Source organism: Orcinus orca, chromosome 3, assembly GCF_937001465.1.
Source record: "Orcinus orca chromosome 3, mOrcOrc1.1, whole genome shotgun sequence".
In the NCBI taxonomy this organism is placed as follows: Eukaryota; Metazoa; Chordata; class Mammalia; order Artiodactyla; family Delphinidae; genus Orcinus; species Orcinus orca.
This window is the reverse complement of record NC_064561.1, coordinates 14,242,049-14,258,673: the sequence shown is the minus strand read 5'-3', so window position 1 is coordinate 14,258,673 and position 16,625 is coordinate 14,242,049. Positions and strand designations below refer to the sequence as shown.

Here is a 16,625-nt window from a genome sequence, read left to right as displayed (position 1 = left end):
GCCTGCACAGCCTCCGCCTGCTAGCTCGGCGAGGCACCTGCCCATCGCTATAGGTCTCCCTGGCTCCTTGGCGAGGTTCCCTCGGGTTGCCCAGGCAACCCCTTGTTGAGGAGGCGGGTGATGCGAAGCAACAAGGATTTTTCTGACCTAGCGGGGAATTTCCATCCTTTAGCCATTTCCGTTCTGCGCGCAGAACTGCAGGGCCGGACCTCCCCCGGGATTCCCGACGGCTCCCACCGAGCACCGCCCACCCTGACCGCACAGATGCCCGAAAGTTTATTAGCACAGGCGGGAAGTGTCCACCATCATGGCAGTAATAATAGCTGATGTCCTTTATTCCAGGCTCTGTTCCAAGGGCTTCACGTCCAAGAAGCCATTTCGGCTCTTAGAACACACAAAATTTACAATTTACAGATTTAAAATAGGGCCCAGAGTGGGCGCTAGGTGGCAGCACTGGGATCCAGAGTCGGAGTTCTTAGATTTTTTGTGCTTGGACCCTGTCTCAATGTTTTTAACACAAAAAATGAAATACATAGGATTCCAAAGGAACCCAGTTATGTTTTTATAAAGCTACTAAAAAATTTAAATAGAAATATAAGTTTGTGATATGTAATATATGTGCTTCTAAGTTAGCACATTAAAGAATGCATTAATAGCAACAATTCCCAGAATTTGGAAGTAGTGAGGGTAAAGCATATTTCCAGGTGTCTGCAACAACGGTCACGTGATTCGAAAACATCTGTGGCTTCTATCAGAGACCAAAGCACAGGTTCTGCAAATCCTGCTGAGCTCTGTTGCCTCCATTCAGCATGGGAGAAAGGCCAAACTTCAGCTAGAGGTTAGTGAAAATAAAGAGGTTATTTTTTCCCTCCAAGTTGAGGCTCCTGAACGCAACAGGATGCATCTCCAGGAGGATTCAGCCCTCAGCTCCCCATAGGAAACACTTGAAGGAGAATCACCCTGGATGTCTGGGCAGGAGATCAGGGGAGAGAATGGAGCCAGGGATGGGGACGAGTTTGGCCAGTGTCCCTGGAACAGGGACCCCAGGGGAGTTGGGGTGTGAACCTGAAAACCAGGACTGGTTACACTGTGTCTCTGGGCCAAGACTGTAACCAGCCCTGGTTCTCAGGTTCACACAGCCCCTGAGGATCCTTCTTACAGCTCCCCCCAGGGGTGATACAGGGGCGCATAGGCGATTCCAGTTCTGCGTGGCAGGGATGGTCATGGGTGTGTGTGCATAGACCCTGTAGCCTTGTGAGGGGAATGGTCAAGGCTGGCCCAGGGGGACAGGTCCCCAAGCCAAGGAGGAGGGAAGGAATGGAGGGTGACCCTGGTGCGTGCCAAACTGTAGGAAAGAGATGGCACATGGCAGGGAGGTAGCTAGGCATCTCCAGCAAGGCCCCTCAAACACTCCTGGGTGCCAGGCTTTCCCTGCAGGAGGTGGGGAATGAAGAAGTGGATTTCAAGGGGCAGATGTCATGAGTCATGCAGCAGGGAGTTCTAAGCCTCATAGCAGCTTAGAATTGAATCCCATGACAAGAATTCAATTATTATCCCCATGGTAAAGATAGGGACACTGAGGCTCAGAGAGGTTAACTGGCTACCCAGGGTCTCACAGAGTCTCACGGCTCGTTAGGATTTGGGTTCCAGGCTGGCTCTGGAGCCCATGCTGCCTCAGGCAGAAGCTGAGGCAGGGAGTCCTGGCCGGGTGAGAGGAGATGGCAGAACTAATCCATGGCCCTTGGGATCAAAACTGTGAGAGACAGATTAAGTAGAGATAAATGATTACAAAGCTGGTTACTACAGCAAAGCTGGAATTAGGGCCTGGGGAGTGGGGGTGAGAGCAGGGTAAGGGCCGTACTCTTGGGTTTCTGGCCTGGGCAACCAGGGGGCACCGAGACAGGAGCAGCATCAAGGGCAGGCTAGGGGAGGGACTACAGAGGCCAGTCCTATAGAACTTCAAGGGCCGTGACCACTGAGACTGCTTCTGGTCTCCCTCTTCTCTTTTCCACCCTCCTCCTCATGTGACTCTGCGTGACCTTGTTACTCTGCCTCCCCCTTCCTGCACTCCATCTCAGGTTCATCCAAGCCAGGGATTCAGGGTCCCCTCCCTGCTGTCCACAGCCACACCCTTTCTGTGGCCCAGACCTTGCCCTTGAACTCCAGCCCATAGGACCTGACCCAATTTGGCCTCAAGGAGAAACTGAGGCACGAAGAGGCAATCTAGCCCTTCTTTTTCCTCCCCAGACTCATCTCTTGCATTTGTAGTCGTCCCTTGACCTTGGTTTTCCTGAACACACCACACTCTTTTTCATTCCAGGCATTCCCATGTGCTAGTGCTTTTGCCTAGAGCAGTTCTCAAACCTTAGAATCACCCAGAGGGCTTGCTGAACTACAGAAAGCTAGGACCCACCCCCAGAGCTTCTGACTCAGTAGGGCTGGGGCCCAAGAATTTGCATTTCCCCAGGCGAGGCTGATGCAGCAAGTTCTGAAACTACACTAGACTCACACGAGCCCCAAATTTCCTTCCCTCCTCACGCACCCTACTGCCAGGTAACTCACACTGGTGAGGTCTCCCCCAGGTTTCAGCCTACAAGACCCCTGACCTCGGCACCCTCCTGCCCCAGGATGCCCCCGGCACCTGGTACTTCTGCTCCCCGACTTGTCAGCCCCCACTGGCCTTACTGGATCTGCTTGTGTAATTGCTCGATTGTCTCCTTCCCTGCCAGACCTGAGCTCCCTGGGGGCTATGTCTGTCTCTCTGTCCCCACACACACCCCCACCTGGCTCAGTGCCTGGCTTGTAGTAGGTGCTCAATAGATGTTTGTCAAATGAGTAATATTGCAAGCGGAGAGAGGTCAGGGCTGGCACAGCTGAGCAGGTGGGCAGGGCAGAGCCAGGAGGACCTGGGCAGCACATGAGAATCACCTGGGAGTTTTCAGCGCCTGCCAGTGTGCTGCCCTCCCTTACCCCCAAATCCACTAAATCCATATCAATGGCAGGATAGTCAAAGCAGCGTTGGGCAGCCGGATGGAGAACCTCTAGCAAAGCCCAGTCCTGGTTTCCCTCCTCTCTACGTGGGAACAGTCAAGACCTGCCTCACAGGAATGCAGGGAAAACACCACGAATCAATACTTGAAAAGCTCAGGAACCACGCCTGGCACCGAGGCCCAGACCTCAGCCCTGCTGGCTTTGTGCCTGGGTGCCGGGGGGAGCTTCCAGCCACTCCTGCGGCAAAGGCCCCACATCCCTCTTCCCTTTCAACGTGCCTCTCATCGTCATTCCATACTATCTCTCCCAGCAGACACAAGGATGCGTAGGATGTTTATACCTTGAGATTCATACTTCCCTTTTCCGTTTCTCCCTTGCAGAGAGTCCCTGGGGGCTGCCCTTGGTGGCCGATAGCCCGGCGGCCAGGGCAGAGGTGGTGATGGCAGAACTGGCAAACCTGAAGTTGGAAAAGAAGCCATGGCCTACAGGTAAGATCGTGCCTATCTGCTGAACAAGGGGTAGGATGGTGGAGGCCAGGAGCCCCCAGTCTGCAGGAGGCCGTGTGCACAGTCTTGGAATCTGGTATACTGTCTTGGGGTGGGGGAACTCTGCCAGGGTAGAGGACACAGAGGCCAGAGCCTTTGGAGGGTGTCCCAGGGGATGAGACCTGACCTCCAGTGAGCTGGCCCCTCACTCAGTCATCTTTCCCCACCCCCGACTCCAGCTCTCTCCTTCCCACGGCCACCTCTCCCTTCGGAATAGGAAAGCTCTAAGACTAAGAAGATGAGGTCTCCATGCCTGTACTTCTTCCTTATTTTCATTATCTCACCGAATGCTCTAGCACTCTGGAGCAGGTCAGTTAATTGCACCCACTTACAGATGAGGACACCAAGGCTTGGAGCTGTGAAATAACTTCCTCAAGGCCACGCAGCTAGGAACTGGCAGTGCTACGTGGATTGTGGGGGAAGTGAGGCAGATGCACAAAAGTCTCTTGGGCAGAGTGGGAAAGGGGCTGGCCTCCTCCCTCCTCCACCACAGTCAGAGAAGGTAAAACGCTGGGCCAAAGCGGGTGCAGGACTGCTCCTTGTTGGGGGCTGGCCACATGGCCCAGTGACCAGGAAGTGGCAGTGGAGGGGGTCGGGGGTGGGAAGCTGATGATACAAACAGGCCCTGAAGCAATGATGGGCATGTAGCCACTTCCTTAGGCCACGTCACAGCAGGAGCAGATCCCCCTGGACGCCTGCTGTGTGTCCCCCACTTCCTCCTGCCATGGTCCCACAGTGCGTGGCACTGACCCCCCAGCCTGGCAGGTGGTATCACCTCCAAAGCCAGGAGATGGCCTCCTTCGGCTTCTTTTGCCACACTCTGCAGCCCAAGGCATGATGATCCCTCCTGGGCCCAGTTAGCAAGTGGGAGTCTAGTCCCAGCTGAGACGGTCCTCCGGGGGAAAAGATGGGAATGGCAGGATGTGAGCCCCTGCAGAGAGCCGGCTGGGCTCTCAAGACCATCTGGCAGGCAGAGCAGAGAGCAGTGGGATTTTCAGAGAGGAAGGGATGGCAGGCGCCTCCCTGGATACATGGGAGGCGGTACCTGGAAGTCAGCTGAGGGGGTCACAATCATGAACTTGCCCTAAAAGCAGGTCCTTGACTCTCAGGATGGGTACCAGATGCCAGGATGTAGGCCATGGTGAAGTAGTCCAGGGCAGAGCAGATGCCAGGAACCAGAGCCCTCGTGGCAGGGAGGGCTAGGCCAGAGGGCTATATCCAGGCCATTCCAGACACCATCTGGACAAGCCTGGGAAGGATTCAGAATTCCGCCCCTTCTTTCACCCCTACACCTACTACACTGAATCACACCACCATTTTATTTTTCCCCTGCATTCTTGCAGCAGCCTCAGAACACCCCAAGCATGCTCCTGCCTCAGGACCTTTGCACTGACTTTCCCCTCTGCAGACCTGGAATTCTGTCTCCCAGATCTTTACATTCTGGTTCCTTGAGTTCTTTAATAGTTTCCTTTCTGGGAAGGCCTTCCCTGCCCATTCTATCTAAAATTTTCAACTCCTCCCCTGATATTTTGTATATCTCTGCTTTATTTTTTTCCCTCAGCACTTATCACTATCCAGCCTACCATACATTTTACTCCTTTATCTTGCTTATCCTACATTCGTGTAAGCTTCCTGACAGCAGGCACTTGGGGCTCTTTGGGTTATCCCAGCATCCCCAGGGCCTCGGAGATAGCCAAACGGTAGATGCTCAGAAGGTACTTGCTGAGTGGGGCGGCAGGGTGGGCCCTGCTGGGCCATATGATCTAGGCTGCCAGGATGAGCAGAGCTGAGCCATCTTAAATTGCAGCCAGGATGGTGTCTTGGGAGGGCAGAGAGTGGAGAGATGCCATGGGGAGGGGCCTTCTCATGTGTCCCGAGCCACTCAGTGTCACCCAGAAGTGGGTTCACTAAAGGGTGGGTGCAAGCCAAGGATCACCTGGAGAATCTGGGTGCGCAGTCTGTTCCTGCCTTTCACTACTGGTGTTAGCTTTGCAGGTGGCTTTGCCTCCCTGTGGCTCAGTTTCCCCATTTGTCCTAGATAGGTACAATAGTACCCTCCTGATAAAGTTGTTATGAGGATGACCTGGCCAACATCTTATAAAGTGCTCAGGACAGGGCCAGCCCCTAAGTGCTTTAAAAGTGTTTCGTAAATTTTAAAATATATATATATATATATTGATCGACTTCCCTTCATTTTAACCAAAAATAACTGGCCACTAAAGCAGCTAACATTAATAAATAGTAACATTACATAGTAAGCAAGGTCGTGCACCTGCCCTAACAGAACGACCAGGTGTGTGTTGCTCCCTTTCCCACCAGGCCTGACCTCAGGATCGCTTGCTCTTTCCTGCATTTTCCGCACCTGGGGAAGAGCACATCCATCCCTTCACGGCCTCTTTGCTTAGGTGATGGGAGCACCAGGGTTCCTGGGCCTCTACTTCTGTGTCCCTCAGTCTCTGGCACATCTTTCAGAGGATGTCCTTGCTCCCAGATGGTGCATTCTCCTCCCCCTCTCTCTCCCTCCCCCCTCCCTCCCCCGGCCCCAGGACTCACTGGCCACCAAACTCTCAGGACCTAATGGGCTTCAGTCGAATACTATCTGTTTCCTGTAGCTGCTGTAACAGATGACCACAGCTTGGGGGCTACAAGCTACACATTTCTTCTATTTCAGTTCTGGAGGTCAGAAGTCCCAAATGGGTTTCACTGGGCTGAAATCGAGGTGTTGGCAGGGCCGGCTCCCTAAAGAGGCTGTAACGGAGAATGTTTCCTTGCCTCTTCCAGCTTCTAGAGCTGCATTTCTTGGCACGTGGTGCCTTCCTGCATCTTTCTCTTCTCCATCTTCACATCACCTTCTCCTCTGACGTCATGGACTCTCCCTCCGCCTCCCTCTTCTAAGGACACATTAGGGCCCACCTAGACAATCCAGGATAATCTCTCCATCTCAAGATCCTTAATTTCATCTGCAAAACTCCTGGTACCATATAAGGTAACATTCAAAGGTTCCAGGGATATCTTGGGGGGGCCATTATTCAGCCTATCACACTATGCTTCCTGAGCTGTGGAGACAGAGGCAGGACAGGAAGCCCAGCTGGCATGGCTTCCTCACCACCCAAGAGGCCAGCAGCTACCCAAAGACACAGGATCTTTGCCCTCCCTCACTTCCAGGGCAGGTAGAGCTGCTGCAGATCAGAGCCAAGGAGTGGGTGGGTCACCTTGACACAGAGAAACCGTAGCCTCTGTTCTCCCCAACGCCTTTGTGCCTGTTCACAGCTGCCAGCACAGGAGCACACCACACTGATCTTAACTCAATGGTGTGCAAGCAAACAGCACCGTGAGAGAGACTCCAGGCATTTCCCAGGAGGCCCACACCAGCCCAGACCCGATGTTAACCCTTCACTCAAACACTCTTAACATGGACCCCTCTTGCCTCCCATGAGGAGGTTTCTCCAGCCGTGAGAAGAGAACACCTCTTTCCTCAGCTTAGAAAAATGCAGCGAACCCTGGGGAGAGGATCTGGGCTGCCCTCTTTCTAGTGCATGCCTTTGAGTGCTATACGTGGCCTCCCCTGGACCTCGGTTCCTTTATCTGTAAAATGGGGCCAACCACACTGACCTCTTAGGTTTATTGTAAAGATCAACTGAGATAGTGAGTGAGGAGCCGTTAAACCAGTGCACACAGTGGTCATTCCAAAAATGGCAGCTGTGATTATTGTCACTGCCATTCGTGTTCTTATTTTTTGTCCAGTTCAACAAAGGCCAGAATTAAGTGCTCACTGTGTGCCAGCTGTGCTGCTAGGCCCTGGGGAAACAGCGAGGACAGAGTCAGATGTATTGCCCACCCTCATGGAGTCCACAGTTTCACAGGGAGCACAGGACACTATTGAGACCCCTCTGAGGGACATCAGGCTGAAATCAGGGGGACTTCCTGGAGGAGGGGACACCTTACTGCAACCTGAGGAATGAGGAAACTGGCTGAGAGAAAACAGAGAGGGGAGTGCCCAGGGCAGAAGAAACAGCAGGTGCAGAGGGCCTGGGCGGAGTTCGGTGTGGCCTGAAATAGCAAGAAGGCAGTAAAAAAAAAGAGCTGTGAGTGGGGAGATGTGTTTGACTTCTCCTTTCTCACTTGAATGTTCAACCATTGAGCACCTACTGTGTGCCAGAAGCTAATCTAGGTGCTGGGGAAACAGAACAATCCATACAGGAATCGCTGCCCTTAGGGAGCTGACGTGGCAGAGGAGAGACAGACCATTAACAAGACAAACAAAGTGCATATTCTCTAGGAAGTGTAGTGCTATGGAGAAAAATAACAGAGACAGGAGTGTTGAGGGATAAAAACTTCTGAGCAAGAAGTTTTTTAAAAATTAGGTAAGAGAGTAAGCCAGGGATATCTCTGAGAAATGTGGCCTGAGTTTCTTAAGATACAGCATTTGTTTTAATAGCTTGAGTCAGGACTGGCTGCTAAGTAGATTTCATCTCCAGCACCAAGTTTAACTGATGAGTTGGCGCTTTTGGAGACATAGTAGAGGGGCAGCATTTGGACTCAAAGAGAAAAGAGATTGACTAGTAACGTCTGCTGTGGGAGCAGGAGGGAGTGGGGAATGGAGTCAAGATGCCACCAGCTTGGCGGCAGTGATTCAAGCTAAGAATGATGGCCAACCTTTCCCAGGTATGTCTGGGCAATGAATAATTCCACATAAATTAAGCTTCCAAACAACCAACTCTTAAAAAGAAATCTTTTTAATTTGAAATGGGAAACCAGACAATCATACTTATTAGAGATGAGTATAAAGTATGAGTAAGTAGGCCCTGAGTGAAGAGCTGAGAAACTTTCTGGGAAGACAACCCATAAGCCTTAATGCATGAACTTTGTTCTCAGTGTTTGACTGATTCTGTCTATATTTAAACTCTTTGGATGCCCTTATTTTTTCCACTGAAATTCCCAGTTCTTGCTGATAACGAATTCTCTGGAAACGTTTCCACTGCCAACCCTACCCAGCACACTGACCACCCTCCCCTGACCCCCACCCAGTGCAGACCCAGGCAGTCCATGTGAGCCTGAGACCAGCCTGTGTTTCCACAGGGACACACTCGCTCCACTACTACTACCTGACCCTGTCAGAGCCAGGCCCAAGCCTCCCTAAGTTTCTGGCTGTAGGCTACGTGGACGACCAGCCCTTCATCCGGTTTGACAGTCGTGTGGGCAAGGCTGAGCCCCAGGCCCCGTGGATGACGCCAATGGATGCCCAGTACTGGGAGACGGAGACCAGGAAGCAGGAGAAATGGGCGGAGGTGCAGCAGGTGGAGATGTGGACGGTGATGGGCTACCACAACCACAGCAGCGGTGCGTTGGGCGGACTCCCCAAGCTTCACGCTCTGCACACTGATGCTCGAGGCAGCCATGCCCGTCATAGGGTGTGGGACAAGCTTCTGATACTTGGCTCTTCTCAGTCTCCTTCCCCCACAGCCAAGCAGGGGCCTCAGGGCCTCAGAATCAGGGCTTCAGCAGCCAGCCCACAGGCCAGTGCAGCAGGCCTCCACAGGAGCAGAGGGCCCATGATAGCTCCCCCTCTCCCCTTGGCTACCCAGGGCTCTGGACCTCAGCAGACTGGGAGAGGCTTTTCCCTGCCTCACGCACCACCCTCAAATCACGCCTTCCCACCCAGGTCCTCAAGATGCCATCTCAGCTTCCCCATCTCAGCAGCAGCGAGCTTACAGCTACCACCAAGGCTGCTGCTAATTCTCAATAAAGTGCTTATGGAGCACAGCTTGTTCACACAACACCCTCCTGCTCTGTGGCCAGACACACCCAAATGACCAAACTAAAAGCCTCGGGTCCCCAGAGGCCTCAGAAAGAGTAGATATAGGCCTTCCCTGGTGGCGCAGTGGTTGAGAGTCCGCCTGCCGATGCAGGGGACACGGGTTCGTGCCCCGGTCCGGGAAGATCCCACATGCTGCGGAGCGGCTGGGCCCGTGAGCCATGGCCGCTGAGCCTGCGCGTCCGGAGCCTGTGCTCCGCAACGGGAGAGGCCACAGCAGTGAGAGGCCCGCGTATCGCAAAAAAAAAAGAAAGAGTAGATATAAAGGACTGAGCGTGGGAAGGGCTGTGCACCAGCCCAGGGCCCCCGGGATAAGCATGGCATGACGTAGTCTTAGCACTGAGTACATTATACACCCATAAGTAGTGTGGGATATGAAATAAGGATGTGTCTAAATATGAACTTGAGTGTTCATCCCACATGAGAGGCCCAGCAGGTTTCTCAGCCCAGGCTGCTTATCAAAATTACTTGGGAGATTTTTTTTAATAAACTTATTTATTTTATTTATTTATTTTTGGCTGCATTGGGTCTTCAGTTCTGCACGTGGGCTTTCTCTAGTTGTGGCGAGCGGGGGCTACTCTTCGCTGCGGTGCGCGGGCTTCTCACTGCGGTGGCTTCTCTTGTTGCAGAGCACGGGCTCTAGGCGCACGGGCTTCAGTAGTTGTGGCTCACGGGCTCTGGAGTGCAGGCTCAATAGTTGTGGTGCACGGGCTTAGTTGCTCCATGGCATGTGGGATCTTCCCAGACCAGGGCTAGAACCCGTGTCCCCTGCATTAGCGGACGGATTTTTAACCACTGCGCCACAGGGAAGCCCCAGTTTTTGTTTTTGTTTTTTAAATGCTGACACCCTGTCCCTCCACCCTTTGGAGTCCCCTCTGGGTGGTGGGCTTCTCCGTGCCTCTCAGGGACTTGACACCCCCAGCCACCACTAACCAAAGTCTTCTCACCTGCACACACAGGGATGCACAGTACTCAGCGCATGTTCGGCTGTGAGATCCAGGAAGACGGCCGCTACAGGGGCTTCTGGCAGTTTGGCTACGATGGGCAGGACCACCTGTCGCTGGACCTGGAAACCCTGAGCTGGGTGTCAGCTGAGCCCGTGGCCATACGGACCAAGCACTGGTGGGAGACAGAGCGCTGCTACGCAGAGTACGACAAGGCCTACCTGGAAGGCCCCTGCCTTGCCTCTCTGCACAGATACCTGGAGCTGGGAGGCCAGAGATTCAGCCGGAGAGGTAAGGCCCACCCTGTGGCAATGCAGAATGGCCCCATGCTCCCATTCTCGAGAGCCATCCCATTTGACAGAGAAGCCTTTGGGTGGGGGGGATGAGGAAGCAGGCAGTGTCCCCCTGGCTCAGACAAGCCCACTGGGACCCAGAAAGATGGCCAGCTAGCCAACAGCTTTTTCCTGCAGAGGAGGAAGAAAGCCCAGACCACAGGCCTTCAAGTGAGGTGGAGTGGGGAGTTGTGGAGCCTCCCCTGTCCCAGTGTGGTCTTGGAGAATAAACCCCCTTATTCTGGGCCTCATTTTGTTCATCTACAGAACGAGTGGGTTAAACTAGGTGCTCATAAAATCCTTTTGGGGTTTAACATCCTTTGGCTCTGCTCCTTGGGAAACAGACCCCAGGCCCCAGGGTCTGCATCCCTCACCACTCCCTGGACCACTGGGGACTGCCAGGGAAACTGAAGCCCTCTGCCCCTCTCCTCCCTCATACCCCTCATGCTAAACATGCTCCCCAGACTCCAGGTGCATCGCAAACTTCTCCTGAACCCAGTCAGCAGGGCTGGAGACACAAGGGCTGGGATGGACACTAGGGAAGGTGGGTGCTTTGGGGTGCCGAGGGTGAAAGCCTCGCGGCTGTGGTGGTCAGGGAAGCTGCTGGGGGTGGGGCTGATCAGAGCACCCAGCACACCGTGATGTCTGGTGATTGAGCAGTGGGATGTGAATCAGTTGAGGTAATGGGGAGGATATTCCTCAAAGGGAGGCCAGGACAGGTAACATCAGGAGCAGAAGATGTGATTATGAGAGCAGAGCGTGGTGGTTCAGGGCTCAGGCACTGGAGCCTAGCCTCTAGATACACAGCTCAGCTCCAGGATTTGCTGGCTGTGTGACCTTGGGCAAGTTACTTGCCCTCTCTGTGCCTCAGTTTCCTCATCAGTATCATGAGGGTGGCAATAATACCTGCTGCCTCCCCAAAGCAAACATATTGGTGTGCGTTAAGTAAGTAGTGTGGAACTCTCATTCAGCACCAGGTGTTGTCTTCTGTCCTTCACCTGGTAGATTAGTCAGGATTCTCCACAGAAACAGAACCCACAGGATGCATAGAGAGAGGAAAAAAGAGATGTGTTCTAAGGAGTTGGGTCACATGACTATGGAGGTAGAGAAGTTCCAAGATCTGCGGTCAGGAAGCTGGAGACCCAGGAAGAGCTGATGTTGCAGTTCAGTCTGAGACCAAAGGCCTGAGAACCGGGAGAACCAATGTGTAGTTCCAGTCCGAATGCTGGAAAGTTCGAGACCCAAGAAGAGTCAGTGTTTCTTTTTTTTTTTGCGGTACGCGGGCCTCTCACTGTTGTGGCCTCTCCCGTTGCGGAGCTCAGGCTCCAGACGCGCAGGCTCAGCAGCCATGGCTCACGGGCCCAGCCGCTCTGCGGCATGTGGGATCTTCCCAGACCGGGGCACGAACCCACGTCCCCGGCATCGGCAGGCGGACTCTCAACCACTGCGCCACCAGGGAAGCCCAGTGTTTCATTTTTTGAGTCTCAAGGCAGGAGAGACCCATGTTCCAGCTCAGTAGTAAGGCTAGAGGAGCTCCCTATTACTCAGCCTCCTTGTCCCGTTCAGATCTTCAGCTCAGTGAATGGGCTCACGCACACTGCAGAAGGCAATCTGCTTTACTGAGTCCACTGATTCAAATGTTAATACCACCCAGAAACACCATCACACACCCAGAAAGATGTTTGACCAAATGCTTGGGCATCCCGTGGACCAGGGAAGTGGATACAGAAAATGAACTATCACCCCTGAATTACGCCATTTGGAACTCGAACTCTGAGCGGAAGGAATGATGAAGGAAGGCCCTGAGCGCTGGCAGAGGGCTGTGGACCAGAGTCAGACTGGGCTTCATGGCCAGGATGTCCAGCTCCGGAGCCCACAGTCATAACCATTCTCATTATAGGGTCAGAGAAGTATCATCCTTCTTGCCCTCACTTAACAAAGTCTTATTAGGCACCTCCTGTATGCAGGAAGTCACAGGGGGAAGTATGTCAAGCCTCTGAGAAAATCCTAGAGTCTCTGTAGGGAGAAGGGGGAGGGTCAGTCTAGGGCCCAACAGCCCCACCCAGGACCCTCCTTGGAGGTTGGGGGCAGGAGGTCATATCCCCCTCATGGAAGTTCCCGGGACAGTGCCCTTCTGGAATGGTGGGCAGTGGGTTGTCCCTGCTTGCAGCAGTAATTGGGTGCCTTCCCCGGAGAGAGACCCTGTCCCTATTTCCTTGTCCTCCACCCTGGAGGATGCGGGAGGAGCCCGGGATTAAGCATGAGGGATGGGCAGAGCGCAGGCACTCAGCAGCCTTCCTCGCTCCCCCTCTCCCTGCAGAGCCACCCACAGTGCGGATAACAGAGCACTCGGCCAAGGATGGCGGCACCACCCTGAGGTGCTGGGCCCTGGGCTTCTATCCACACAACATCTTGCTGAGCTGGTGGCTGGGGGAGAAGGAACTGGACTCCGAGTGTGCGGAGACACGCCCCAGTGGGGACGGCACCTATCAGACGTGGGCGGCTGTGTGGGTGCCGGCGGGGAAGAAGGCCCAGTACACCTGCCGCGTGCAGCACTCCAGCCTGAACCACACGCTCACTGTGTCCTGGGGTGAGGAGCTGGGGCTTGGCCCGGAGCGGGTGAGGAGGGGCTGGGGAGGGCCCAGGACACCTGGAGACAGTCCCATGGACTGGGGGTGGGGGGGCCCCTTTTCTCTGTCTTTTCTTAGAGTCCTCTCATCCTGGACTTACTGCTGTGGTTATCTCCCTCATCCTGGTCTTGCTGGTGGTTGTTGGTGGTGTGACCTTGACCAAGTGCATTCAAGGTAGGTGGGGAAGAAACAAAGGAGTGGGAGGCCCTCTGGCTGGTCCAGCCTTATGGGGAAGAATGCTGTGCTCCCATCCCTGCAGCTAGAACTGTTCCCTCCTGGGGAGCAGCAACTACTGCTGAGGTCCTGCCCCCTGTCCCCCACCTGTGGAAAAGCCCAAACGTCCCCACCCCACAGCTGCACACCACCCCGAGGACCCTGCAGATCCCACAGTCAGGGGACACCACTGGGCCTGACTTTGGGAAGGGCCCAGAGCGGGAGCGGGAGGGAGAAGGTGGGGACACACCACCCACCTCCTCTCTTGTGTTCTCTTTCCCCACAGCCAGAAATAAGGAATCTTACAAGCAAGCCCCAGGTGACTGTGGGGTGGACCAGTTGGGGAGAGGAAGCCCCAGGTGTTCTCAAGCATGGCGGGGATGCCTTGGAACTCAGGATGGGGGCGGGGCATGGGGTGGGTGCTTTCCCTGGCCTCAGCCTCCTGCCCCATCCCACCATCCCGGAGCCGGGGTCACCTCCCTCCTTTCTCCCTGCAGGTGGAGAGGACCCCGATAATTCCCAAAGCCCAGCAAGAGCAGGGGCTACTCCACTCATCTGCTGACTGAAGGTCACCGTCACAGATCAAGGAGGTGTTTTGTGGGGTGTTTGGGGACCTGAAGGCCCCCGGCACTGGCTGGCTGGTATGAAATCTGACTGTGAAGGGCCCACCCCACCCCGAAACTGAGGCGTCCTCACCCCTAACAGTCTTGTTACAAGTGGTCTGTGCCACTAGGATGGCTTTGCCATCTTCCTGAAGTCCTTTTAAAAGTCTAATTATTTCCTGTTCCGGGGACGGGGAGAAGGGCAGTAGTAATTCCTCAGATTGTTTTACACTTGACAGTTTGCAGAATGGTTTCATGTTAAGTGTAAATCCCACTTGAGCTTCTCAGGCACCCTGTGAGAGTTTGGCTATGTTATTCTCATTCCCACTTCCCGAACGTGAAAACCAAGGGTCTGGGCAGTCAGGGAAGAACCAGAACAATAGTCAAAGAGTTACAGGGGCAGCATCCTTCATGCACCTGCTAGCGTCAGCAAGAAATGGCTGAATGCCTGCCTCATTTATAAGCGTGTTCTTTTATGTATGTCTGATCCGCTTTTGGGAAGATTCGAGTGTTGGGGCTGTGAGGGTGTAGGGGAGGCGGCAAGGGTGGGAACATGTGTATGTGAGGGTGTGTGGGTGTGTATGTGTGAGGGTGAGAGGATATAGGGTGTATGTGAGGGTGAGTGTATATGTGGTGTGTGGGTGTCCTTGTGTATATGAGGAGAAGCTCAGAGAGACAGGTGCCTGGGGGCCTGTTCGTTGGTCCCAGGCAGTTGGAGGATGAGAAACAACACAGGCCATATTTTCCATTATTTCCTGTCCTTTTGAATGATTTGAATTTTTGCAATAAGCACGTGTTACTGTTACAATAAGGGAAAGACCCCTTTTCGCTGTGTCCTGTGGAAATGCTTGTGAAGGATATGTCTGGAGAAGGCCCAGCCTCACCTTTGCATCTTCAGTGGACCAGAAACCCCATGTCTCCTCTGTGAACAAGAATCCAGTCTCACGGCCATTTGATGTGCTAAGGGGCTGGGACTCCAGAGCCCTGGCAGAGAGAGGGAGTGCTCACAAAGGACACAAGGCCAGACCCCTCCCAGGGCACCCTCTGCCTCCCCTTCAGCTGACCCCAAGGTGTGACAGAGCCTCCTGTGGGGACTTTTGAAACCTCCGTGTCTGCAGCCCTGGGAGGCTCCGAGCCTGAGGATGTGAACCACTGTAATACTAGAAAAAGATTCAGCCTGCCCTGGTGGCCTGCAGGACCTCAGCAGTGAGCTTGTAATTATCAGATTGTCCTGAAGACGTGTCTTAAATGTCTGTCTTTCTCAGTGATGTTGTCATGTTCCATATACGCTGAGCAAACCACATACTAAGCAGGGTTCTGAGCACTGTACTGTATACTAAGCTGTTTAATCCTCAAAGCACACCTGTGCGGGAGAATTAATACTCCTGTGCTGCAGGTGAGGAAACTGAGGCCCAGGGTCCCGCAGCTGGTTCATGCCAGAGCTGGGATGTGAGGCCAGGTAGTCTGGCCACTGCACCAAAAGTCTCAATGACAACTGTGCTGTTCTGTAAATAGGCAAGCAAGTATAGGTCTGCAATCCCTTATCTGCAATTCTGAAATCCAAAAAAAACGCCAAAAGCCAGAAGTTTCTTCCTAACTTTGTCATCATAACTTGACCTGGGGGACTTTCCTGGTGGTCCAGTGGTTAAGGATCTGCCTTCCAATGCAGGGGACATAGGCTCAATTCCCGGTCGGGGAACGAAGATCCCACATGCCGCGGGGCAACTAAGCCCATGAGCCACAACTACTGAGACCGTGTGCCACAATTAGAGAGCCTGTGCACCACAACTACTGAGTCTGCTCGCTCTGGAACCTGCCCACCACAACTAGAGAGAAGCCTGTGTGCCACGAGGAAAGATCCCGTGTGCCGCAACTAAGACCCAACGCAGCCAAAAATAAATAAATAAATATTAAACTAAAACTAAAAAAAAAAAAAACTGACCTGGGAGAGAGGTGGGAGGAAAAACAAACAAACAAAAAACCTTAAAGTGAAGTCAGGTTCTGTGCTTCCACTGCAGGGGGCGTGGGTTGGATCCCTGGTCGGGGAACTAAGATCCCATATGTCGTGCGGTGTGGCCCAAAAAAAAAGTGTTATTCATGCTCATTTATTCTTCTAGTGCGCCTTTTCACAATTTTCCACAGAAATATTGATCTGGGGGATTATGGGGCGTCACCCCAGACCCCTCTGGTAGTATTATGTAATATTCAGCATCCATACCTGGGTAGCTTTCTAAAGCCCAAAGAATTCTAAATTCTGAAATACATCTGGCCCTAAGGGTTTCGGGTAAGAGATTATGGACCTGTATTAATAAGGTTTTGCAGCAATAAACATGTTTTATTTTTACAGTTGTCTGACTGGTGAGACAAGTTAGGAAACAGGGCAGGTCTGGCCCCTACAGATAGGAGGCACAAGTGCCCAGGTGGACCCTCAAGGTTCCCTCAGCCCTGGATGCACTTAGGTCCTCCTGAGCAGAAGTGAAACATTCTTCCCTGGGGAAGGGGTAGAGGCAGAGTGTGTCTGGGGAGAAGCAGATTGGAGGAGGCTTCTGGCCA

The 16,625-nt window shown here is 53.4% G+C and overlaps 1 protein-coding gene across 5 annotated transcripts in view; it reads left to right on the top strand.

Moving 5' to 3' along the window:
* The window catches only part of LOC105748394 (H-2 class I histocompatibility antigen, Q10 alpha chain-like), a 77,204-nt gene extending 60,788 nt beyond the window's left edge, over positions 1-16,416 (top strand). For 2 of the 5 annotated variants that reach the window (XM_049708605.1, XM_049708606.1), the window contains exons 2-8: positions 3,372-3,479; positions 8,691-8,876; positions 10,311-10,586; positions 12,948-13,217; positions 13,336-13,431; positions 13,757-13,789; positions 13,968-16,416. In XM_049708605.1, the coding sequence (XP_049564562.1) occupies positions 3,372-3,479; positions 8,691-8,876; positions 10,311-10,586; positions 12,948-13,217; positions 13,336-13,431; positions 13,757-13,789; positions 13,968-14,032 (1,034 nt within the window). In that variant the 3' untranslated portion in view covers positions 14,033-16,416. Of the gene's footprint in view, positions 1-3,371; positions 3,480-8,615; positions 8,877-10,310; positions 10,587-12,947; positions 13,218-13,335; positions 13,432-13,756; positions 13,790-13,967 lie in introns of all 5 variants that reach the window. The other 3 variants (XM_033401620.2, XM_012535838.3, XR_007476773.1) reach the window with 2 other exon arrangements.
* Positions 16,417-16,625: the final 209 nt, after the last annotated feature.